The 27,896-nt window shown below is 35.1% G+C and overlaps 1 protein-coding gene across 2 annotated transcripts in view; it reads left to right on the forward strand.

The window, feature by feature from the left end:
* The window catches only part of LOC138703360 (fibroblast growth factor receptor homolog 1-like), a 435,775-nt gene that overhangs the window by 380,553 nt on the left and 27,326 nt on the right, over nucleotides 1-27,896 (forward strand). For both annotated transcript variants that reach the window (XM_069831162.1, XM_069831163.1), the window contains exons 16-17: nucleotides 24,004-24,139; nucleotides 25,318-25,441. In XM_069831162.1, coding sequence (XP_069687263.1) covers nucleotides 24,004-24,139; nucleotides 25,318-25,441 — 260 coding nt within the window. The remainder of the gene's footprint in view (nucleotides 1-24,003; nucleotides 24,140-25,317; nucleotides 25,442-27,896) is intronic.

A 27,896-nucleotide genomic window follows, 5' to 3' on the forward strand; every position in this document is an offset into this window, starting at 1 on the left:
GCGAGTAGCAGCTAGGTGGCAGATAATGACTTTGCATATACTGGTAATGTTAATAGCAGTGGGCACTGTCTCCCACCTAGCGACAAAATAACTCTGATTGAGCAGGCAGTTTACACAGCTATAGGATGTGATCCAGCAGGCAGTGATAGCAGCCATAGCAACGCAGATGATGTGACTAATGTATTGTCCTGGTGAATGTAAACTCCCTTAGTCAGCTTTCCATGCCACTTTCTTTTGATATTAACTTTGCATAATAAGTTCCTATGGTTGTAGCTCCATTTAGTAAATAATCGATCATAACCACTTCTTTAGCATCCCAAAAATCTGAGGCCGTAACTTTGCCAACAGATGGTTGTGTTTTGAATTTTCGAGGCGGTGAAGAACCTTTATACTTCCACTCCATACTTCGCAGTTTGGTCTCTGAGTCATAGTAATGATTCAAATGTCATCCATGGTTACAAACCTGTCAAAGAAATTCTATTTGTTTCCAGTGCACATTATTAGCAGAAATAACTTCTCTTAATTCGAGCTTGCCTTTAAGCAAAAGTTAACATTCCACAATACCCATCTTGCTGTAAACTTCTTTCAATGCTAATTTTTTAGTCAAAATATTGTGTACTGTAAAAAAAAAAAAGATGTCATTTCTTCTACAATTTATCTGATACACACTCACCAGCCTTGCATCAAGAAGTCACGGATTTTATCAGCAATTTCTTGCGTGGTTAGTCACTGGTGTGCCAGCAGTTTATTGGTCTTTACATGGTTCTCTACCAAACCTAAACTCAAGGTACTACCATTCGATTGTATCATGAGATACTGCACATTAACCCAAAGTCTCGCATAAATCACGATGAATTTCAGTGGGACTTGTAACCTTTTTCTGAAGGAATTTTATCACATATTTACTCATGTTTGACACTATTGCAATTTAACGGCTATTGTGACGTGCCAGGAATAAATTTTTGGTGTTCATGTTCACATATAGAAGTCGTATGCATGTTTAGTCAACATTTCGAAGACTGGTTGGAACCTTATAAGTGATAAATGACACCAATAAGGCAGCGTTCATGAGGTGATAATTGGGTATGTTGGCCAGTTCCTTTCCTCCTCCATAGCATACATCGCAGGCTAGTAACATATTTGACTAATCAGACTTAAGATGTATACAACAATTGTTCTTCTTCTGATATATATATATATATATATATATATATAAATATGGTCAAGTGTGATGTACTGTCTGATAATAGATGTAACAGTCATAACCTCAATCAGAGATAATAGGGGTAGTAAACTTAGGAAATAAACAATAGCATCTGCTTGATACTGTGTCAGAGGTGCAGCAAATTGATCAACCCAATATTTCTTAGCTTCATTGACATCCTTCCAAAAATTCATAAGTTTATAGCAAGTGCAAGAATTCTATCACTAAAAGGAAGACTCTTAGGCAATATTTATAAGCAGTTTCTTGCCACATTCAAATTTAATCCTACTAGTTATAATTTTCGCTTGTCATCTTCTTATCAGGGATTATGAATTCTGCCTTTGGGGCAGAAATCTTGGCACTGCTGATTGGTAGAGTTCAGTGAGATCTCAATTGACTATCTCTGAAAGCTATTGATGACCAACCAATGGAGCAAACACAGAAAAATTCCTCTTTTTCTTTCCTTTCCTGGCATTATGTTGTGACAGAAAGTACGTTTGTGCATCAGGTACTTACACCACATACCCAGAAGAACAAGAACTGGATATTGTGAGAACTTCTGAGAGCTTCTTCATGTGAAAACTTGTCATGCTTTACTCCATGCATAATGTAATTTGTTATTGTAAGTATAAGTATTTATCGAAACAGTAACAAAGCTACAGGTTTAATCAATATATTATGTTAATGGATGAACACATGAAAGAAACGAGACAAATTTATCATAACTTAAATAACTGTGTATCTAGACAGAATTATTGACATTATCTGAATCAAGCAAGTGGACATATATATGTATATTTAAAATTTTAAAAGAAAATTAGTGAACTTTGTATGAAGATAATCTTTGTTCTTTACCCAAGATGGAAATCTTTTAATATAATGGTATATTTTTAAAAATAGAATGTTTCATACCATCCAATAACTTGAAAAACAAAGTCATTACATAACAGAATTCAAACCATTGATCAGCATGCTGTTTTCTTTTCAGTACGTACTTTATTTTCTAAAGTTTTTAACCAGTTCTGTATCTAAATGTGAAATTTTAACTTCATTGAAGTGAGGTCATTCTGTGGACTATATTTTTTATTTTGATATTTTTAGAATGAGCCATTTTCAACGGTCATGTAGTTATTACTCTTGTTATTAGATCTGCTGGGGTTTATGGTTTCAAACTCAGTTGAGTGTGATAGATTTAAAGAACAGTAAAAATCATTAGAATAGCTTCCTTCAAAAGGCAAGTGAAATGGGGGATCCTTGTCGTAGATTATAGCATGCAAAACAACCCTACCTCTGAAAAAGAGACTTCCAGGCAAAAATTACTAGCCGTCAGCATGTATCAAAATTTAACTCTGCTTGTCATCATCTTCACCTGTCATCCTATCATCGGAGTAATTTTCTATGATATTCGTAATCAAAATACCATTGTTAACACTGATATCCAACTGTTTTTCTCAACAATTTTTAAGATAGGTATACATTAAATTAAGTAATATAAAAAGAGTAACTTGAATTCTTGTTTTAAATTGAATAATCTGCTTCTATACAGGATGATGCTGTGTATTGAGAAGATTTTAGATGTGTTACAGTATTATTTTGAAAGACTTTTCCTTTTAACATATTTTCACTAAGATCACGGTATTGTAATCTCTACTTACAATACATTTATCAGGTAAAAATTAGAAACATGCTATTGACTGCTTTGTTGAAATTTTTTTACCATAATGCAAAGATTAAATAAGGATAGCCATTATTAAGTATGTCACACATGTTCCTTTAACTTCATCAGAATTGATTAATGTCTTCAATTCTGATAGAACACTCAGTTTACAAGAAGTAATCCTAATTAATTTAGTAGCAACCAAATTGCCATCCGTTCTCTTTCAGCTGACGCTCTATGCGGTGCGATGAACATAGATGAAGTATGGTCTGTGCCTGAGCCCCCCGTGCCAGTGTCAGTCCGTCCCACCACCACTTCATGTCCATTATTCTCCTGGAGGACCATGGTCGCCATCACCTCCCTTTGTCTTCTTGCCGCAATCCTCGGGCGAAAGTTTCCCTGCAAATGGCCATGCTGCCCCCATGGGTGAGCGTTTCTAATTTAAAAGAAATGAGGGCATGCCCAAGCCATCCAAAGTTTGGCTTTTCATTTTTTGCTGTAGCAGAAGAAAAGAAGTGTGGAATGTAATTTTTGGACTGTAGAATGGGCATATTTTACCCTCAGTTTTGGAATTGAGAAAGAAAAAAGAAATTTATTAGCTGAAATTAACACAGCAAACTTTCAGGCGTTGAAAATTTCAGTGACTGTTTGTATATAAATATACCGTAGTGAGAGTGCTTCTAATCGAATGTTGCTTTTATACTTGACAGGCCTTCACAACAAATTAACGAGTTTTTGCCGCTTTATGTAGTTAGAAGGAGAACGGATTTCCTAATTAGCACCTTTGTCCTCCAGGTTTAACCTTTCCCTCTTCTAAGTGTGTGATATATTTTTGGATGGTGACTAAAAATATGATTTCACTGTTTGAGCAAAAATGCTTTTATTTTTTGCTGATAAAATATATTTTTAAACTATTAGTGTTATAGTGAGCAATGCTGCTTGGTTTTGAGCAAGATAGTTAATGATGTTGATATAATTTTCTTTCAGGAGTAATACATCTTACATATTTTATACACAGCAGACTGTATTGTTCGAAGAAATTAATTATGTTCATCACGATATAATTTTATTATTACATTACTGAAGTTAAAATTTTTAAGTTCACGTATTATACTAGCGTTTCTTTACATAGGCCTATTATTTGATTTTGAACAAAGTTTACCATTACCCTCTTTTCACTGTTGGCCATTTAGTCCAAGTTCATATATATGAAACACAGAATTTTATATAATCTGTTTACAATCCACCACCACAGTTCGGTAGTTAAAGTGCTGGATTTATGGACCCGGGTTCGATCCCCAGTGTACCCAGCCATAGTGCAGGTAATATAGAGATTTTATCTGGGAGCTCCAGTTTTCCTCTGGCATCGCAACAAATCTCCATCATCATTGGCACACCTTGGGCAATGTCTCTTTCGGTAAATTCTGTAGTGCTCTGGAAAAGTGACACAAGTCAGTTTCCACAAACCTTTTTTGATAATTTATTGACAACTTACGGAACAACTGTTCACTTGGAAAAAAATACATAGGTATTCCTCCCATTACAATAATTCATACAGAAAAAAATCAAATCGACATAAACCAGTGTAAGTTGTCAATAAATTATAAAAAAAGTTTGTGAAAACTGACTTTTGTCACTTTTCCCAAGCACTGCAGAATTGATCTACACAACTGGCTTCATAAGGGTGAATGACGAACAGTCAAGTAAACATCATTAGGAAAAAAAACCGTTTACATTTTAATTTTAACACACAAACTGCTTTTAACGTAGGTACAATTTGTGTTTATTATTATCATCATCATCATCATCATTATTATTATTATTATTATTATTATTATTATTATTATTATTATTATTATTATTATTATTATTATTATTATGTATGGTACAAATAATCATAAGTCTACCCGAGACAATATCCAACATAAATACACTTATAGTAGAAAAGAACCAGCATAGTTCAGTTGCCTAGGGGTTCGATCCCCTCTTGGGCTGATTACCTATTGGGGTTTTTCCGAGGTTTTCCCCCACCATAAGGTGAATGTCAGGTAATCTATAGCGAATCCTCAGCCTCATCTCGCCACCAAATATCATCTTGCTATCACTAATTACATTGACGCTAAATAACCCAGTAATTGATACAGCATCATTATGTAAAAAAAAAAAGAAAGAAAAGCACATAGGCCCAGCGTTGCCAGCATTTAAACACAAAATTAATTATCGAATTGTAGTCTAAAAATTATCGCAAACATACAATATTAATAGTAATGTCATACTATCAAACTTTACACAACACTAAACAAACTTTCAGTCATTTCTCGCACAGAAGAAGTACCTATGGCAGCTGCGAAATTTTGATTAACTGATTAGCAAACTATGATGCAAGCTTACTACTGACTAGGGAAGAATCTGGGTTCTCCCCTGAGAATCTTGACAGAAAACAGGACAGATATAAAAGGTTTATCCAGAGAGTACCAAACGAACAGAATATATTGAAATGTGTTGCATTAATATGATAATTTCTTCTTGTGCAAAGCAAAATGGAATGAATTCTGAGGAATGATACGATTAACGAAAATTATCAAATTATCCTATCAATATTATCCAGTGGCGTAGCATGGCTTCCGAAACAGAAGACGCAATCGAGATTAATTTAGTAATAATAATTATTCTGAAAATTCATTAAGTCCACCGTTGTCGAGTAATGGTTAGTACGCCTAACCGTAAAATGAGTAGGTCCAGGTTAAAATCTTGGTTGGGACAAGTTACCTGGTTGAGGTTTTTTCCAGGGTATTACCTCAACCCATTAAGAGCAAATGCTGGGTAATATTCGGCACTGGGCCCCGGACTTATTTTGCCAGTATTATCACCTTCATATCATTCAGATGCTAGATAACCTCAGCAGTTGATAAAACGTCGTAAAATAACACAATAAAATATTCATTACAAATTAAGGCTATAATTTTATGTCTATAATTATTAAGAATCATAGATATTTGTATAAGTAAAAGTAATATTCTGTTAACAGTCTTACCTTATCGCTTATAATGCATTTTATTATTTTTAAATGGTTTGTTTAAAAGTTAGATACCAATACTTTTATTTTCAATTAGTATGTAATAAAAACCCTATACATTACAGTATCCATCGAAATGTATAATTGAAAATCCTTACAATTTAAAAGTTACAAATATAATTCCTTACTAGGTTACCGGTACCTAAATATAATATAATACCAATTGTAATATTTTCATTATTTTTTATAATACACATTCTTAATATTTCAATATATAACTTATTAACATTTTAATTAAATTTAGGAATATACAGTAATTTTAGTTTTCTGTATTAACGTGGAACATTTAAGTGGACATCTATTTGGGAAAAATGTTCGTTACCATTTCTGTAATACTCCACATATCTCTTGCTACTTAGTGGGAGTGCATCTATGCAAGCTGCAACATTTCGTCGTCTCTTAGTGGCAGTGGGCCTATGCAACCCGCAACATATCATCGAATCCCCTGCCTCTCTTTTTAATCCAAATATTGTTATTCTCCTCCAAAATATTTAAAATGCGTAAAATCAAATTTAAATAATTAAATTTAGATTAGCTTCCTATATTTTAATTCTAATATTATTGTCCCCTTCTAAAGTACCTACCTATAATGAAATCAAATTTGCATAATTATATGCTATTTAGATACATAAGTTTAGTTTTCATTATCTTAATTCTAACTTTGCTGTCCATTTCTGATGTGCCTATAAGAGCAAATATATAAAACATAAAATTTATGCGACTAAATGTGATTTTTTTTAGAGTTTAAATATCCCAGGTCTACTAATAAAAAAAGTAAAATCGTTTAAATAACTTTGGCACTGTGGAAGTGAACAGATGGCCGGACAGAATCACGAAAACCACTTATTCATAGGTATTAAACCTACTAATATTGTAATAATTCTATTATTATTATTATTATTATTATCATCATCATCATCATCATCATCATCATCATCATCATCATCATCATCATCATCATCATCATCATCATCATCATCACCATTTACTAGTAATGTTATATTTTATAGTTGTAATATTAACATACTATATGTGACAATAACATCACAGTGACTTCAGTTTTGAAATGCTACCCAGTATCGCGCTGCGAACAATAGCACATGCTGTTGTCAGTACAGCAAAGAAAGGCCAAATACAACCTAGAAGCAAATTGCTTCTTACATACCCTTAGAAAGAGAAAGCATTATGCTTCTGAATCTCTCTAGGTTTGTTCCAGCAAGCAATTCAGAATGCGTTTGGAACTAATACCAAACTTTCCTTTGACGTATGCGCCAGTTGTGTACAGTGTCAGAACTAGTTTGGGATTTTATATTGTTGGAACGTTTCTTGAACTATTCTTTCACAGCCTTCAGAGTTTCTTCTCATATTAAAATTATATTCATCTTCCGAACTTAATTCGTCATAAAGGATATCATTATCATCTTCCAAATCGCTCATGATCGACTATTTTTTTATTTTAACCTGCCTAGTTTCGAAGAATTTTAACCATAACTTACTTAATTACTTTCTTATGGCTTTTAAGGAATCCGGAGGTTCATTGTGTCCTCACATAAGCTTGCCATCGGCCCCTATCCTGAGCAAGATTAATCCAGTCTCTACCATCATATCCCATCACCCTCAAATCCATTTTAATATTATCCTTCTATCTATGTCTCGGCCTCCCCAAAGGTCTTATTCCCTCCGGCCTCCCAACTAACACTCTATATGCATTTCTGGATTCGCCCAAATGTAGTACATGCCCTGCTCATCTCAAACGTCTGGATTTAATGTACCTAATTATGTCACTGAAGAATAAAATGCGTGCAGTTCTGTGTTGTGTAACTTTCTCCATTCTCTTGTAACATCATCCCTCTTCATCATCATCATTGGCATTACGGCCCTTATAGTTTAGCCTTAGCCTCCCTCAGAACATCCGACCAATCACTCCTGTCTAATGCTCGTGTTCTCCATCTTCTAATTCCAACTTTTGTTAGGTCAGCCTGAACGTCATCCAGCCATCTCAATTTAGGTCGTCCGACTTTCCTTCTTCCTACCGGTAATGCATCTAGTAGAGCTTTGGGTGTGCGATTGTTCTCCATCCTGGCTACGTGTCCCAGCCACTCTAACCTTCTGAGTTTTATGTCAACGACAATGTTGTTATCTTTATATAATTCATATAACTCAGCATTTGTTTTAATTCGCCAAAACCCTTGCTCATAAGTAGGCCCAAAGATTTTCCGTAATACTTTCCGTTCCCAGGCATTTAAGATCTTAATTGCCCTTTCAGATAGAGTCCAGGTTTCACTTCCATATACTACTATTGGTTTAATAATAGTTTTATATATTCTTATTTTAGCTTTTCTTGAGATACACCTAGACTTCACAGTTTTATTCAATGCCCAAAGACCTCGATTCCCAGCTGCAATCTTCTCTTTTATATCAGCCATAACATCATTATTGTCTTTCACCATGGAACCCAGATACTTAAAACAGGAAACTCTATCAAAATCAGTATCATTTAAATTAATCTTATTAGAATTGTCATTATTCATATTATACATGTATTTAGTTTTATCATTGTTAATTTCCAGACCGGCTTTGATTGCTTCAGCTTCTATTTGTTTGAGTATTTCATCCATTGTACTTACATTGCGTGATAAGATAACAATATCGTCTGCATATGCCATATATTGTGCCGTTCTATTGATGATTGTACCTCCTGGGTTTATGGTTATCTTTTGAACAATTCTATGCAATCCAACATTAAAGAACATAGTTGATAAGGCATCACCTTGCCTAATGCCATTAAAAGTTATAAAGCTTTCTGAATTTTAACTTTATTTTGAGTTTGTGTTAAAGTTATTTTAGTTAAATTGATCAGTTTACTGGGAACTCCAATTTCGCCTAAAGTTTCTAGAATATAATCTCTGCTAATGCAGTCAAAAGCTTTTTTAAAATCAATATATAATTGGTACAAAGGTAAATTAAATTCACAAAACTTCTCTAAAATTAGGCGTAAAGAAAATATTTGATCTGTTGTTGATCGACCCTTACGGAAACCGCACTGGTATTCTCCAAGAGCTGCTTCTATGTATGGTTCTAAATACTTAGCTAAGATATTAGTGAAAATTTTATATATAGTATTTAGCAGTGATATGCCTCTATAATTCTTACACTCCAGTTTATTGCCCGTTTTATGTATAGGGCATATGACAGCTACACTCCAATCACTAGGCATTTGTTCCTGATTCCATATATCCACAATCAGATTATGAATACATTTCCACAACTCCTTTCCACCCTTTTTGATTAACTCTGCATTAATCGAATCTTCTCCTGGTGCTCTATTGTTTTTCATTTTCCTTATTGCATCATATACCATAGTATTCGTTGGTACTGGCATGTAAGGGTCAGGTCCAAAATAGGATACGTTTACATTTATATCTTCTTGTCCTCCAGAACTCAAGAGATCATTGAAATATTCAGTCCATACTTTTAGTACCTGTAGTTCTCCAGTAATTAGGTTTCCATCTTTGTTTTTACATATCATCGTTCTTGGTTGGAAGCCCTTCTTCTGCCTTCTGACACTTTCAAAAAACTTTCTGCTTTCATTTTTTCCAAATTTTTCATCTAAGTCGTACAATAAATTTTCTTCAAACATTTTCTTTTTCATTTTACAAATATTTTTAGCATTTCTCCTTCCTTCTTTGTATTTATCTGTTGCTGCTCTAGTTTTCTTTTGTAGCATAACCAGTCTGAGTTCATTTCTCTTATCTATCATTTCTTTGCATTCTTGATCAAACCAAGTGTTCCTATTTTTATTCTGCGTGGTCTGAATGATCTCTGAGGCAGATGAATGTATATTTTGTTTAATGAAGGACCATTTCTGTTCAATATTCATCTCCTGTATGTTCTGTTTATGAATATTATCTGTTATAGTTCTTCTATACTCATCTGCTATTGTACTGTCCTCAAATTTATTAATATTAAATTTTATGCACCTGTTATTTACAAAAGTTGCTAAACTTGATAATCTAGGTCTATATTTAACTCTGACTAGAAAGTGATCTGAATCGCAGTCCGCTCCCCTTAGAGATCGAACATCTAAGATGTCTGAGGCATGCCTTGCACTTACCATGACGTGATCAATTTGATTAATTGTAAAGCCATCAGGTGATATCCATGTTTGTAGGTGTATATTTTTGTGGGGGAACCGTGTGCTGGAGATAACCAGATCTTTAGCAACCGCAAAATCACATAGTCTTTCCCCATTATCATTAGGTATATCATGTAGTGTATACCTACCAACATTAGATACCACACTTGTTTTACCAATTTTGGCGTTCATGTCTCCTAATATAATTATAATATCATGCTTAGGTATTTGTTGGTGTACTCTATCCAAACGTTCATAAAAGGCATCCTTAACAATTTCATCTTTTTTCTTCTGTGGGGGCACGCACTGATAAGATGGTGGTATTAAAAAATCTTCCTTTGATCCGTATACTACATATATGTTCATTAATGGGTTGAAAATCAATTATATTACTTTTAACTTTCTTGTGGACCAGGAAACACGTTCCAAAATTATTTCGGCCATCACTACCACTATGGCATACCAAATAATTACCGGACATGAACATTTCCGTCCCTCGCCATCTTATTTCCTGCACTGCCGCAATCATTATATTATATTTGTCAAGTTCCTGTATCAAATCTCTCAGGGCTCCAGGTCTAAATAAATTTCTTACGTTCCATGTAGCCAAATACATATCCTTATTCCGTTTGCCTAGTCGTCTCCGATGATCAGTCCGGCTTGCTTCTTTGGGTTTCTCAACGTTAAAATTTTTCCGGGATTGGGTTGTCAACCCAAAGCCCAACCCCCAACCTGGAGGGCCAGGGAACCTTCTGTTAGGGTTACCATTCCTTAGCCGAAAAAATCCCGTTTAGGCACCGGATATTCGCCTTGAGTCTTCCTAAAGAAGACCTACTGGTTTTCTTTTAGTGATGGCCATTCCCGAGATTTAAAAATTCACCTATTCGGCTTCAGTGAATTCTTCAGGACTACTACCAGCTGTTTCTCACCGGTTTCTCATGTATTGTTGTTAAACATGCCGGGGTTATTTATCGACTAGCCAGGTCTAGATCCGCCATGTTCTGTATAAGCATGGCCACCTCTTGCAGGATGTGGTTCTTCACCATGCATGGACGGTCTTGGCTATAGCGTCCTCGGCAAAAGATCTTGCATATGCCTCAGCTTAGCCCTGGGTAGACGAGGACCAGTGCTGAGTCAACCCCATGCAAAGGTACTACCTCTGTCATTCCCTTGACCCCATCATCCCTCTTAGCTCCAAATATTTTCTTAAACACCTTATTCTCAAATATCCTTTAACCTCTGTTCCTCTCAAACAAGTGAGAGTCCAAGTTTCACAATCATACAGAACTACCAGTAATATAATATTGTTTTATAAATTCTAACTTTCAGGTTTTTTGAGAGCAGGATAATAAAAGCTTCTCAACCGAATAATAAGACGCATTTTACATATTTATTCTGCGTTTAATTTCCTTCCGAGTGTCATTTATATTTATTACTGTTGCTCCAAGATATTTGAATTTTTCCACCTTTTCAAAGGATGAATTTTCAATTTTATATTTCCATTTCGTACAATATTCCGGACACGAGACATAATCATATGCTTTGTCTTTTCAGGATTCACTTCCAGACCTATCTCTTTACTTGTTTCAAGTAAAATTCCCGTGCTTTCTCTAATAGTTCATGGATTTTCTCCTCAGATTAAACTATCTGTGCATGCGTCAACAGTTCAGAATTCCCAGTTCTGCTCTTAATCGAGAACTAATTTCACTCTTTCCAAACGAGTTCTAAAGCACGTTGGAACAGGGAACTGGGAGTTCAGTATCGGTTCGGAATCAGTTCTAGTCCTGTTGGAACACATATTGAGCTACTGCGCATGGGCAGGCAGTTCAGAATCGATTCTGAACAGTGCTAGAAGCATAACTTTTTTTTTTCTCTTTGTATGGAGGAAGGACCTAAAGGTTTACACTGCACCCTGAGGCTTGTTGTGCTTACCATTCCTATTCTTGTGAATGATTGAATAGCCAAACAGCTGCGCTCTTGTACAAGTACAGCACGCTGCACAGTGAACTTAACCTGAGCTAATGTATGGATGATGATGATGATGATATGTAGAGCCCGGAATGTTAGGTGCTAAAAGTTAATATTGTTCTTTCCTATAGTTTACAAATAGAAGCCATGCCCCTACTTCTTTGAAATGTCATTCTTGTCATTGAGTATTTTTCTTTTGGTACCGTTAAAGGTCTTTAATCCTCTTAACCACTACTTACAAATTAGCGCACTTCACAAGATCCATTACCCAGTCCTTGTGACTCTGTTGTCTATTATTACATATCGGACTCTTGTGTGAACTAGGCTTAAAACTCTCCTCACAGGCACCATATCTATTCATCTACATTCAGTATCATTCTTAACATTTAGCACCTAAAATTCCGAGCTCTAATGATATGTCAATTAATGATGGCGAAATGAGTCCGAGGTCCAAAGCCTAACATTACTTAGCAATTCTGATTCAATTGGTTGAGAGAAAACCCCGGAAAAACCCAACCAGGTAATTTGTTCCAATCAGGATTTGAACCCGGACCTGCTCGTTTCATATTCAGACGTGCTGATCATTACTCCACAGCAGTGAACAACCATAGAGTTAGTATATACTTACTATATGACTGGAACAAACCTTTTGTCTCCCTTTTTCCCAGCAACCCATTGTGACTAGTAGGTATATTTTGGAAGCAAGCAATCTCACATCAGATTCATACCGAGTCAAAACATTGTATAAACACGAAATAACAAAATATAAAGAAGAAACGAATAATAATTATCTTATCTGTATTAAAAAAAAACTAACTTTCCTCTAGAAATAAAATGGGAAGCAATGCTTCCACCACATCCATGAACGCTACATCCCTAGTATTATCGTATATGGCATTAAGGATTAAAATAATCTCATAACGCGATAATTTATCGCATGGCTTGAAACACTGCATAGACCTATCATCAGATTTGCAAGTTTCGTATTAAGTTATGGCATCGTGACGTACTAGTGGTTCTTATTCAGTGTTGCCAAGTCAGCAGTTTTCCCACTAGATCTGATGTATTTCCGTGATATTTTAACAGGTACTATAAAATTGATCAAATTCGTATAGCTGATACAGACATTCAGAGGTTTCTGAATCCTCAAAGTGTTAAAATAATCTCATTTTACATTGATAGTAAATCAACATAGCGATTTCTGCACTGTTATGTAGTGGGTAAGGTGACTGGCCTGAAGACTTTACGAAGATAGTGTTGCTTCCAATACCAAAGAAAAATAATGCCTATTCAGCCAGCCTAACTTAGTGAAACCAAAACTATGCAACAGAATTCACATGAAAACAGCTATAGGTTAACAACTGGCAAAACTTTGCTATGGGAGGTTACTAAACCTTACCGCTGCACTGGAGGCGGAGTCAGAGTTTCCCTTCATTAATCTGAACCATTGTCGCTACTGATTGATAAGTCATCTGATGCATCACTGCCATCAGTTAAACATTCTCCTAACGAATTATTCTGTCAGTTTCACTGTCTATTACATTACCACTGGAAAAATATTGTTCGTTATTTTTAATGTGATCAACACATTTCTTCCACTTGTCTTTTCCATATTCTGTGGAAAGGCGATGACACAATTATTCCTTTACGTTAAGTGGGGACCCAATTTCTGTTACAAAAATCCAATTGAAAAGACTGGAAACAACTGACTAAACATTTTAGTCTGTTCCTTTAAGTAAATGAAACCAATCAAAAGAATAAATGCTTATTTTTAAAGTGTGGTTGGGTTTTGAAGATAAATAATGTTTGTATGCGCTACTTGGCAGATCACAAGCAATCAGACATAAACTTAACAAGTGATGATATCTTGTTGACTCATTCTATTAGCACGGTTTTTTTCAACATTAAGTAGAATCTATTTAGACGATTTCATACACTGCAACTACCCACTTATCTCTTCAAGAAAAAAAGGTTATCGCTGATCAAGTTTTCTAGTTCAAAAACATATTTTCCCACACTACAGTAGTATAAAACAAACCTCAATTAAGAAGTCTTGCATTTGTTATATTGCAGTGACCCAAACATCTTAAAAATCTGCAAACAATATTCTTCAACATGCATTTTTCCTTATTAGACTCTGACTACTACTTTTTGAATTATTATCAAGTACATAAAATGCAAAAATACTCTGCTTCATTGAAAGTCTACATAAGTAACGCCATCTTCCGTTCTTGGCTGACAATTAGGAAGGCGGAGGTGAATATACAAGGTGATCCGTTTGGGTATGGATAAAAGAAAAACACCATAAAACATTTACTACTGAATTTTATTTGTTGAAACTTTGTGCATACAACACTGAAAGATGGGAGATTCCTCAGAGCTCAACATGACCCACATGGCGCACTCTGGACAACTCATAACGGTGATACAATTCAGTCCATGTAACATAAGAGGGGTGATTTGTTGAAAAGTTTGAGTAATTTTTACTCTCAGATCATTAGTGCTCCTGGGTTTCTGTGAATAGATAATGTCATTAACAAAACCCTACATGAAGAAACCAGGAGGGGTTAGATCTGGGGAGTTTAAGGACCAAGCCAAGAGATAGCTGCTTCTCGTACTGGGTTTCGTCTGCGACCTCCTGCATGTTTTTTTTTAACACAGAACCTGTTTCTACAAATGTTCGATATCACAACATTATGGAATCGTATTTAGGTACATTACACACACCATACTCACGTCGAAATTCCCTTTGACCTCTTTTAACACTCTCAAATTTAGCATACCAAAGAATACATTGTGCCTGCTGTTGATTTGTAATAGCCATTTTAATCATCTACGATTTTCATTTGTCCTTTCAGATTATGCATTGTTGATTGTCATGTATGGAAAATCCCATCTTTTAATCATGATATAACCAGCAAAAAATTGTTCCTACTCCCATAATAACTTTGAAATAATAAATTAATATTACCCACACCCAAATGGATCAGACTGTAGTATTTACATTGTATGCAAATCTGGCTTTCAGGTAGAAGCTCCCTGTGAAGCAGGCTTAAATAATTTCAAGGGAAAAATTGTCCTGAGACCCTTCGCTTAGTGCACGAATGCTCTCCCGACTGAGCTACCCCAGGAACTATACACGACACCATCACAATTCTTCTCTTTATATCCACACAACTCAAATGGACTGACCAAGACGTCAGAAACCCAACTTTGAGTGCACACAATTCTGTGTGACTTAAATAGTGGCTTTCTGTTAACGTACCCACAGTAACGAATATATTATGCAAATCTGGCTTTCAGATTATTGTGTCACTCTCTAAGATTGACGCATGCACAGACGAACGGAGTTTACTAAGTTCTCCTATACCTCACGCCAGGAACACCATGAAGATATGGGGAAAAAGGGGAAAAATGAGTTATAAATACCAAATTTCTTGAAAGTGTTCTGCAGAAGATTGGAAATACTGATGAGTATACCATTTACCTTGTGCACCTATTATAACTTTTTTGTTTGGATAGGTATTGGAATTTTTATTTTCGAGCATTACGTTAGAATGAGGGATTAACATGAGTGTGGAGATTTAGTGCATGTAACTACATTATGGTACAAGATACACGTGACATCATCAATTTTTTAAATAGCACTACATACTTTAATCATGTTACATTGATTACACATATTAAGACGAGTTCAAAAATGTATCACAATGTCACCTTCCTAATCAATAACAACAACAAAACGAAACAAAAACGTACTCCAATGTGATAATATTATGCTTTGAGAGTCACAGAAGATGTTCCAAATGGTGACGTTTCACATTAATGCACATTCGAAGGCATTCCCCGAAAGACCGTATGACTGCCCAGCATGTTGCTGGTTGAATGAACACATAAGCCTGTAGAATGCGTTGCTGCATGTCGTCTGGTGTTGTCAGAATGTTCTCATACACACTGTCCTTTCAGGGGCGTATTTTGCGGGCTACCGGCGGTAGCCCAAGGAAATTACAAAAGAAAAAGTTTATAATATAACATAATGTAATAATTTTGTATTATTAGTTTTACCATAGTAATTAAAATTAAAGTAATTGTTAGATATATTTTGTGTAATAATAGGGTCAGCGGTAGCCCAAACCCTTTAACTAGTATACGCCCCTGTGCCCTTTACAGTTCCTCACAGGAAGAAGTCGAGTGGCGACAGGTCCGGAGAACATGCAGGTCACTGTACGTAGATTGTGGCGTCGACAGTTGTAGTTTTTTTTACATGTTCGACAGAAAACACACAACATACGACGTGTACGGACGTCAGTCGTCTTTCGTTTTGTGTAGGTTAATGTACAAGATGAATGGGGCACCACAACAAAAGACACATTCTGATGACATTCATTTTGCATTTTGTTGTTGTTATTGATTAGGAAGGTGACATTGTGATACATTTTTGAACTCTTCTTAATGTGTATAATCAATGTAACACGACTAAAATATGTAGTGCTATTTGAAAAATTGATGACGTCACGTGTATCTTGTACCATAATGTAGTTACATACACTAAATCTCTACACTCATGTTAGCTCCTCGTTCTAACATAACTCTCAAAAACAAAAATTCCAATACCTATCAAAACAAAAAAGATAATAGGTGCACAAGATAAATGGGACACTCTGTATGCCTACGTTCTACTTCCGGCCTGTATGAATCCTTGTGTTCCACATTAGCAGCTATAGCACAATAGAAGAGAAGGATATGGGTGACATATCACTAAAATTTATATACGCTTTTGCTATTGTTAACCTTACCCGTTTCTTTAGATACACTTTTTTTACTTGTAAATTAAATTTAGCGGCTTTTTAGCGACATTTGACATCTTATTTGGCGACTTTGAGGTGACGATGTTGGCAACACTGTCTCACTGTCACTGGGAAGTGGGAAAAGAAAAAGAACTCAAGAAGTGCCGAAACATGGCGATAGCATGGACAGGAGATAAGAATGCGTTTTGTGTCCTGGAATTTGCCAAAACTGAGTCAGTTGTGACAGTACGACGAAGGTTTCGGACTAAATACCACATAGACCCACCTGCTGGCCAAACGATACGTGATTGGTATAAGAAATTCCTGCAGAGAGGCTGCCTGTGTGCAGCAAAACCAACAGGTCGACCCCCGCCATCGGCTGAGACACTAGAGCGCGTACGAGAAGTAATTTTTAAAAGTCCTCAGAAATCGATAAATCACGCAAGCCGGGAACTTCAAATGCCTCCGTCAAGTGTCTGGCGCATTGTACGCAAGAATCTTCACGTGAAACCGTGTCAGGTACCTGTAAGGTAGGACGCAAAATTTTGAGATATCCTGCATCTGTTGATACTGTATGTTCGGGTACAATGTACAATATGACTAGAGTCGGAAGTGTGTTGTATGGATTGCATGCGAAAGATGGGTCAAACCCGTTGCTTACGGGATTACACAAGCTGGCGCATAGCACGATCGAGAGTAGGTCTCTGTGAGTCATGACAATTTCTGCCGCTAGGTTCGCCTCTCTGCCCTATGAAATGATGAATGGTACCATTACAAAGCATTGTGCATCGTGAAAATAGTTCGATTAATTGTGCATTACTGATTGAGTACGAATATTATAAATATGCCAAGCATATTACAGTGTTATTTGAAGTTTGTTCTTCTAATTAATACCATAAAGTAATGAAATAATATAGCCTAGGCCTATATGTGATTTTATACTACCGGTATTGATGTTGATCGTGGTAAATTAATCCAATTTCACAGTGTTGTCTTTTGTATTGTGGTTCATAACAATTATAACAGTATGTGCGTGGAAATGTTTTTAAAATAATAAATTCCAGCTCATGATTTTAAGTGGTCGTTTCAATGGGAGGTTATATTGGAAAGATGATCACAAATGGATAATTTACTGCAAGATACAAGAACTGAATATAAGTGAGTGTTCCGTTGAAAGTGAAAGTGAAAATTTCGTTTTACAAGAGCTAAGTAGGCGTACACGCACTAAAATACTACAGCGTTTACTATTACTATGCTCAATAGATTAATCAGTAGGCCTATAGAAATGTTTTCACCACTGCAAGAAAAAATCGCGCAATAATTATACTTCTCAGTTATTGTGACATCCGTATTTTTTTTAAAAAGAGAGGGAAAAGTTAGGCCTTCTTGCAAATGCGTAATTATGAATTCAAGGAAATTAAAGATAATGCAGTACCTTAATTAGTTGCAATATCTTATTTAATAACAATATTAATAATATTAGGTGAAAAGGGTAGGCTATAGTGCGTATATGTAAGATGTCAAGTTAATTTATTTCCGGAAATGTTTGGTGTATGAACTGAAGTACAGAGCAGACAGTCCCTCAGTTTATATGTAATATGTTTTAATATCAAGAATGACAGCCTTTTATTGTAATATAATTGAGGAGTAGAAGTTTGCAAATTACGTCTATTGTCCATAAAATATTGTACGAAGCATTTAATAAGCAATGGTGAGTCCTTTAAATGTCCCAAATGTCAATGTCTTTTAAGTGTTCTGCTATGAATATATAGGGCAGAACAGCGCTCCGAGCGGCGGAATTGGCATTACGAGGGAACCACTTCAGACTCGTTTTTCAAGCTCTATGCGCCAGCTTGTATAATCTCGTAAGCAACGGTCAAACCACTCACATTTATTTTGAGACCATTCATATTTGGCCCATTGCATACTGCCTCCAAGAATTTTGACGTGGGGGTGGGAGGCGAAATGTAATTTTTTATTTTATTTTAATGTTTTGTGTAATTAAGTTTAGAAAAATACCGTTAACCATATAAACGCACGCGCACGCTCACATTATTTCTCCTTTTATCCTTTGTATTCTTTTCAATTACAAGCCAAATACGCTTCTAATAGTGTTGTCTATTTGTTTTATTCGTAGAATTATTCACCGTCATGAGTTACTTCTTGATGTTAAACTAAACTTTGAAAACGTTAGCTGATTTTTTTAAAATAATTAATAAGTCAAAATCACTTGCAATCATGCATTATTTTCCAATATTAACTTCACATATTAAATATATTAGTTAAGTACAAAAACAACTGTAGCCGATCTAAAGGTAGGAACCCTGAAATAAAGTTTCGTGGTCCAGCAGGTTGAGGTTTTTTCGGAATGCTAATCTTCTGAAATAGAAATAATTCAAGAGGAGTAGGGTAGAAATGACCCAACCTTGACGGAAGAAGAAGAAGAAGCCTACAGAGCTGTTAAAGCGAAGCTGCACGGAAAAAGTGCGGGCGTCTGGCGGTCTACTGGTAGCGCGGTGACGGACGAGTTCGCATCCGTGTCTCCGGTACTTGTGCATACGAAGCAGTCTGTCGTGTACGCATTGTCCGTTGCACCGCTTACATTATCTACGCAATGGTTTGTTAGTCTCAGTTGGAGAATATCGTTCGCGCCATTTACACGTGTACATGTATTGAGGTGTAGTGCCAAACAACAAATATTCATTACGTGAGCGTGTGTTTATGTACAATGCGTATATAAGAAGCAAAAAATGTTGTGCGAAGACACGACGCAAATTTAGAACAAAGTTTCCAAACAGACCAGTGCCTACTGTAAATACACTTGGAAACCTCGCTATGCGATTCAAAGAAACAGGCTCAGTACAAAATCGAAAACCAAACGCAAAACGTTCTGTTCTTACAGAGGATAAGTTAGATGAAATTGGTGAAAGGTTAGAACATACCCCGCAGAAATCCCTAAAACGTTTAGCACAGGAAACTGGAGTATCTTTGTCCTCTGCCAGAAATGCAACAAAATTATTTGAAGCCATACAGAATTCCACGAGTGCACACGTTGCCGGAGACAGACTCTGAGAGGCGAGTACGATTTTGTAACTGGATATTAGAGAAAGTTAATTTAGAGGAAATTGATCCGAATTTGATTTTTTTTCTGTCGAGGCGTGGTTTTCTTTGCATGGACATGTGTGCTCACAAAAATAGAGCTATTAGGCCTATAGCGCAGAAAAACCCGATGTAGTGCTTGAAACACTTTTGCATGGTGAGAACATTGGGATATGGTGTGCACTGAATGGACATCGAATTATTGGGCCTATTTTTTATGCTGATACAATAAATTGTGAGTGGTATATCCATTTAATTTTAGAGCCCTTCTTCAATGAGCTGATGTATGCTGAAGTAGGCCTAGAAGTAGTAGCAGCAATAGCATAAAAATACATTTATCCGTAACTGGTATCTAAACTGATCTTTCTTAGCAATCTAAATTTTATTGTTGCTAATGTGTGATTGTCATGGAGAGAGTGATTTAAAAAATTTTAATTCACTGCTGTGAATAAAGCCAATGGCTGCTTTCAGCCGGGACAGCACTAATTCAACTATTCATTTTTGCTGAGTTACAGCAGGTGTGAGTTCCTGAACGACCATTTCAAAATGTCCGCCGTGTTTACAAAGAGACACGCTGCTATTATTCCGTCTACTCCGGAATATAATATGATACCATTGGTTGTTGCCTACCCCGTCCACTTTCGCTGGCTAGCAGCAGGCTTGCAGCAAAAAAAAATTTTGCTACGAAAAATGGCGCCTGCTATTTCAGCGCTGTCGGCCAGCAAGGCGTTCAATGCTGTCGCTATTTCAGCACTACCTCAGCACTGTCGTGGCTGAATGCAGCCATTGGCTTTATTCACAGCAGTGAAATAAATTTTTTTAAATCACTCTCTCCATGACAACCACACATTAGTAACAATAAAATTCATACATTTATTTATAACTTCTTCACAAACAACATAGAGAAAAGGCGTACAATTTAAAATCAAATTTTTAGACAGTCGTTTCATAATGACGAATTTTCGATTCTCATTTTAGTATCGAAAAGTCATTGATTTCTGCATCCATAAATTAGCGTGCTTAAAAGAAAATTTCGTACCTAAAAGTGCTTTTAAGCATGTTAATTAGAAGTACTGAAAACATGAATTCCAACTAATTTATTATAAATATTAAATTAAAAAATGATTGCTTATTTAACGATGCTCGCGACTGCAGAGGTTAAATCAGCGTCGTCTTTGTGCCGGAATTTTGTCTTGCAGGAGTTCTTTTACATGTCAGTAAATCTACGGACATGAGCCTGTCACATTCAATCAAACCTAAATGCCGTTGACTTGGACCAGGATCGAACCCTCAACCTCAAGCATAGAAGTCCAGCGCTATACCGATTACACTACCGAGGCCGATTATTATTATTATTATTATTATTATTATTATTATTATTATTATTATTATTATTATTCACAACAAAATTATTTAGGCTAAATTGGAAATTACAGCATTTGGAGAATACACACATTATTCATTTCTGAATCACTAATTTTCCTAATTATATTTAACCTATCACTTTCATTGTAATAATTATATATTCCAAAATTACATGACAAGCAGAACTCCACTTAATTATACTCACACATAAAAATCTAATTTACACTCTTAGGCCTAAAATATAAATTACTATTTAAGTTAACTCATATTTTGAATCAATATTTTAATAATTTGAGTCAAATGTTTTATGTGCACAAATAAGTGGAGCAGAGTACTATCATAGATGTTTTCTAGTTTCTTTCAAAAATATAAAAATGAAACTACCAGAACTGTCTGGCAGCATACGGAAGCCGAGCTAGTCATTTGGTGGGGATAAGACAGGCAAGTAAGAGGTGAAGATGGAGGGGCATTCTAGGTCGGCCTTCTGTATGCCGCCAGACAGTAATTATTATAATAAAACCAATACTCCTGAAGTATATTGATACCTACCTATTTAAGTAAGAATTACTGGTGCATACAAATTAATGTAATTTATCTATTTCTAGAATATAAAGATAATAAATAGGCTGTATTTTATGAAAGAAAGATATATTTTCATAAATAAACACAAAAATAAAATAAATTTGTAAGCAGTTATCCACTGTAAATTAACATTTCAGGAATGATTCATAAAAATGAAAAAAAAAAAAAAAAAAAAAAAATTGTATATCTAGTATTATTAGCATTTGGATGGAAACAGAAATTCTTCTTTTTAAACAGATTATTTTCAGAATGTTACATGGTATTCATTCTTTGTTTATTATTTCCTTTCCGAATTATGTATGCATTCTATACCAATTTTAAAGTCCATTAATTTGTATGCACCAGTAATTCTTACTTAAATAGGTATGCATTCTATACCAATTTTAAAGTCCAGTATGAGGTAAGTTGTCAGTGAAGTTCACCCTGAATGTTATCTGTATAATCAGTTGAATCTTAAATTCTGTCAGTTGTCTTATGTTACTTTACAAAATGCATGTTTATGTAGGCTGATCAGTTCAAATTTTTATTCAGCCTGTTTTAATTTAGATTAGGTACATTATTTAAAACTGAAGAATTGAGGTTTTAAATTTAGATAAAACAACAACAAAAATTCTATGAATATAAAATTACACAAATTTGCCTACAAAAACAAGAGTAACCACTTCACAAAACTTATTTCTCTTGTTATTATAGACCTATGTGTAATCACTACTGATGTACCATATGCATTATTGGTAAAACTGTAGCTCATCATGACGACCTCCTTTTGCTGTTTTATGGTTTTTCAGAAACGAAAGTTATTGAAAAATGGCGGAAAACACAGTTTAAACTTCTAAAACCTCATGAAATATTACAAATTCGAAATTTAAAAAAATTGCTAAAAATGGATAATTTCTAAGAATAAAAATTAAAAATACCTAACTTACTTTCCACAAACGTAGCACAATTATATCACAGTCTAGTATATACAGTCACGAAGCTTGTGTTCTGAGGGTGCTAGGAACAATAGACTGTGCCAGTACTATTTTGCATTGTCTATAATGAGGCGATAGTAGCGATCTTAGTGGTTAGCAACTATCTGTGAATGCATATTTACTACCGGTACGTATTGAGCTTCGTGACTGTATATACTAGACTGTGATTATACTCATATCTGTGTACACATTTACCAAAAAGCATACTCTATCCAAAGCATACTAAAAGCCTGCAGAAACCAAACCTAACCTGTCACTGATCCTCGACCTTACAAAAATTCGTTTTCTAACTATATTTACCTGTCTACCAAAAAAGTACGTACTTGGCATACCTGAACAAACCAATCTAATCTGTCGCTGATCTTTACCTTACGAAAACTCGCTTATTCCATAGCTCCACAATTTACACACACATATTTATTGGACAATATGCAGTGTCTTAAGAGAAAAATCATAGTTCTTCAGTATTCAGCAATGGCTCCTTTGAAAATCCCAAAACCGTCCACTTTTTATTAAGTACATATTGTCGCTGCACCTCCAAAATCCGTTGTATTTTTAAAAAGATTTTGCAGAAGAAAGAAAAACGCATTGTCACTTTTAATTCCCTTGATTTTCAAAACTACTTTCGGTACAATTTCAATTGTTACAAGAAAAATGATAAAATTGCACCGAAAGTAGCTTCGAAAATCTAGGGAATTAAAAATGGCAATGTTTTTTTCTTTCTCCTGCAAAATCATTTTAAAAGCACATAACAGATTTTGAAGACACAGCAACGATATTTACAAAGCTGATGTTAAAATGTCCAATTTGCAATTGGACATTGAAAAATGAATTAAGAAGCAGAACCATCCAATGACAACTGTAACACAAACTGTGGAAGGTATATACCTCATACCTTCCATGTTTCTACCACAAAACATACAATAAACATAAAAGCAAACTTTTTATTGCTTGACCCCCTTTCCTTAGCAATAAATAAAAGCTCTAAAACCAACATTAACTTCGAAAATGTGATTTTTTTTTTTTTTTATATTTTATCAGTATTGTCATGACAGGTAACATAATTACCGCATTATTCTGATATATATTACTGGATAAGTATTTTCAAATGTAATAGACCTGAAACTAAGGAAGAAGCTTTACTTATTTACTGCAGGTCTAGAAGACGAGCCCCTCCAGATGACGAAGCTCCAGCCGACGGTGGTGAATATTGTGGCAGTGACCCTGTGCACGCTCTTCCTGGTGGGAGTAGTGATAATGGTTACGATATTTCACAGACTGAAGCTCAAGAGGTACAGGAAGATAATCTGTATTATTTATCTTTTAACACTTTCAACCAAGAGCTATTATGTGCCAAAAGATTTTAATGAGTTCGTAAAGGTGTTGACAACTTTGTTAGATTTGAAATTGTAAATGTAAAGATTAAAAATTTATCCTATAAACTGATGCATAGGTCCCATTTTCAAATTGTGACAAAGAAAAGTTGCTTCAGATTTTGATGAGGCTGCAAGGAATGTATAAATAATATGTAGCAAGTATGAAGCATCTTACACATGATTCCATGTGTCAGAGCATGTTAATCATGCATGCATGAGATAATCATAAATCCAGTCAGTATACCCTTCTATAAATCCAGTCAGTATACCCTTCTAGAATTACTTACTTACTTATGGCTTTTAAGGAACCCGAAGGTTCATTGCCACCCTCGCATTGCCACCCTCATCGGTCCCTATCTTGTGCAAGATTAATTCAGTCTCTACAATCATATTCCACCTCCCTCACATCCATTTTAACATTAACCTCACATCTATGTCTTGGCCTCCCCAAGGGTCTTTTTCCCTCCAGTCTCCCAACTAACACTGTATGAATTTCTGGATTTGCCCATATGTGCTGCATACCTTACTCATCTCAAACGTCTGGATTTAATATTCCTAATAATGTCAGGTGAAGAATACAATGCGACAAGTTCTGCATTGTGTAACTTTCTCCATTCTCTTGTAACTTCATCTCTCTTAGCCCCAAATAATGACCTAAGCATCTTATTATCAAACACCCTTAACCTCTATTTCTCTCTCAAAGTGAGAGTCCAAGTTTCACAACCATAGAGAATAACCGGTAATGTAACTGTTTTATAAATTCTAGCTTTCAGCTTTTTTGAGGGCAGACTGGATGACAAAAGCTTCTCAACCGAATAGTAACTGGCATTTTCTCAGTCACATTTGTGAATAAAATTTTTGTAAACAGTAATAAAGACGGGAAAATTATGCGATTTTTTTTTTACTCAAATTTCAGTTTCTAAATTGACAGGGTAGGAAAATTATGCGAGCAAATACGATATTAATATCTTAAGCTAGATGTCACACTTTTGTGATCTTTGCTGGTTGTAAAGTGTTAAAAGAGTTATGAATATCAAATAGCAATTTTATAATTTTATGACTTCCTATTTCTTAATGCTTTTCCTTAATTGAAGAGAGAAGATGAAGAAGCTCCTTGCCATCGAGACAGCACGAGCAGCAGTGGTCACCCAGTGGACCAAGAAAGTGATTGTAGAGAAACAGAACCTCGCAAATGCTCAGAACACTCAGGAGCCTCTCGTAAGTATGAAACAAAAAATAAAAGTTTACTCGTTTTTAGTAAGAATGCACATTTTTATAATTAATATGGAAAACACCATAATATGAACTACATTGTGGTAAATCATAAGAGAGAGCTACGAAACCATCTGTATAAATCTATCAAGCTTCATGAAACAACTAGATGCAATAATTCATAATCGCCTTTTACTCCAATAGTTATCTGAAAGTGACATTAAGGGAAGTTGGTCGTTAACATGCTCAAAACTTACATTTTTTTTATTTCCTTATAACTTACTTACAAATGGCTTGTAAGGAACCTGGAGGTTCATTGCCACCCTCACATAAAGCCGCTATTGGTCCCCATCTTGAGCAAGCTTAATTCACTCCCTACCATCATATCCCTCCTCCCTCTGTCAAATCTATTTTAATATTATTCTCCCATCTACACCTTGGCTTCCCCAAAGATCTTTTCCCCTCAGGTATTCCAACTAACACTCTATATGCATTTCTAGATTCATCCATACGTGCTACATGCCCTGCTCATCTCAAACGTCTGGATTTAATGTGCCTCATTATGTTAGGTGAAGAATATAATGCTTGCAGGTCTGCATTGTGTAGCTTTCTCCATTCTCCTGTAACGTCTTCCCTCTTAGCTCCAAATACTTTCCTAAACACCTTATTCACAAACACTCTTAACCTCTATTCCTCACTCAAAGTGAGAGTCCAAGTTTCACAACCATACAGAACAACCAGTAATATAACTGTTTTATACATTCTAACTTTCAGATATTTTGAGAACAGACTAGATGATAAAAGTTTCTCAACCGAATAATAACAGGGATTTCCCATATTTATTCTGCATTTAATTTCCTCTCGAGTGTCATTTATATTTGTTAGTGTTGCTTCAAGGTACTTGAATTTTTCCACATTTTCATGTAATAAATTTCCAGTGTTTATATTTCCATTTCGTACTATGTTCTGGTCACGAGACATAATCATATACTTTGCCTTTTCGGGATTCACTTCCAAACCTATCTCTTTCCTTGCTTCAACTAAAATAGTTTGTGGATTTTCTCTTAACGCATTCATGCCATCTGCATAAATAAGCAGCTTATGTAATCCTTTCAATTCCAAACATTCCCTGTTTTCCTGGACTTTCCTAATTGCATATTCTAGAGCAAAGTTAAAAAATAAAGGTGATAATGCATCTCCTTGCTTTAGCCCACAGTGAATTGGAAAAGCATCAGATAGAAACTGGCCTATACAAACTCTGCTGTAAGTTTCACTGAGACTCATTTTAATTAATCGAACTAGTTTCTTGGGAGTACGAAATTCAATAAGAGTATTATATAAAACTTTTCTCTTAACCAAGTCGTATGTTTTTTTTTTTTTAATCTATGAACAACTGCCCTTATACTGCCATTTTTTCTCCAGAATCTGTCGAATACAAAAAATCTGATCATATTCGATCTGTTACACCTAAAACCACATTGATGATCCTCAATAATTTCATCATATTCGATCTGTTACACCTAAAACCACATTGATGATCCTCAATAATTTCATCTACATAATATGGAGTTAATCTTCTCAAAAGAATATTGGATATTTTGTATGACGTCAATAAAAATGATATTCCTCGAAAGTTACTACAGTTAGTCTTGTCCCCCTTTTCGAAGATAGGTACAATTATGGATTCCTTCAATTGTTCTGGTACACTTTCCTTTTCCCAAATAGCAAGTACAAGCTTATAAATTTCACTAGATAATGCACTTCCACCCTCTTGTATTAATTATGCTGCAATTTGATCAATACCTGGAGACTTGTACTTTTTCAGCTTTTCTATCACAATTTCGACTTCAGAAATTGTGAGTTCAGGTATAAATAGCTGAGTAGTTTATATTTGAATATTGTCCCTATCATTTTTATTTGGCCTATGCACATTTAGTAGTTGCCCAAAATAGTTTTTCCATCTCTTCAGGATGGAATGAGAGTCTGCAAGCCAAGTCACCATTCTCATCATTGATCACGTTTAACCTTGCCTGATAGCCTTTCTTAAGTTCCTTTATGCATTAATATTAGACAGCTTTTTTAAAAATATAATTTAAATATATATTCCGAGAATATTTGTGTTCAGTAAGTTTCCTTATCCTAATCATGGCACTATAATGACCAATTATAGTACACCTTTAACTTTAAGTTATTAGTACCTACACTCTGTAGAAAAACTATTTGAGCTAGACTTACGAAATTTCCAGGCTATCTTACCATATTATAATAATGCTTCCCTATTAAATTTTTTGAAGTATATTAAAATTATTGTGGCCTGCATTTCATTACATGAGAGAAAGATTAATTTTCAAATTATTAAAAAAATAAAATATGCCCAAAGACCATAATATTTCAAGGAATCCTGTTCTTTCTGCCAAGAGTGCCTTCTGCTACTTCCATGTTTATATAATTAAAAGTTATT

The sequence above is a fragment of the Periplaneta americana genome, chromosome 7 (genome assembly GCF_040183065.1).
Source record: "Periplaneta americana isolate PAMFEO1 chromosome 7, P.americana_PAMFEO1_priV1, whole genome shotgun sequence".
NCBI classification, from domain to species: Eukaryota; Metazoa; Arthropoda; class Insecta; order Blattodea; family Blattidae; genus Periplaneta; species Periplaneta americana.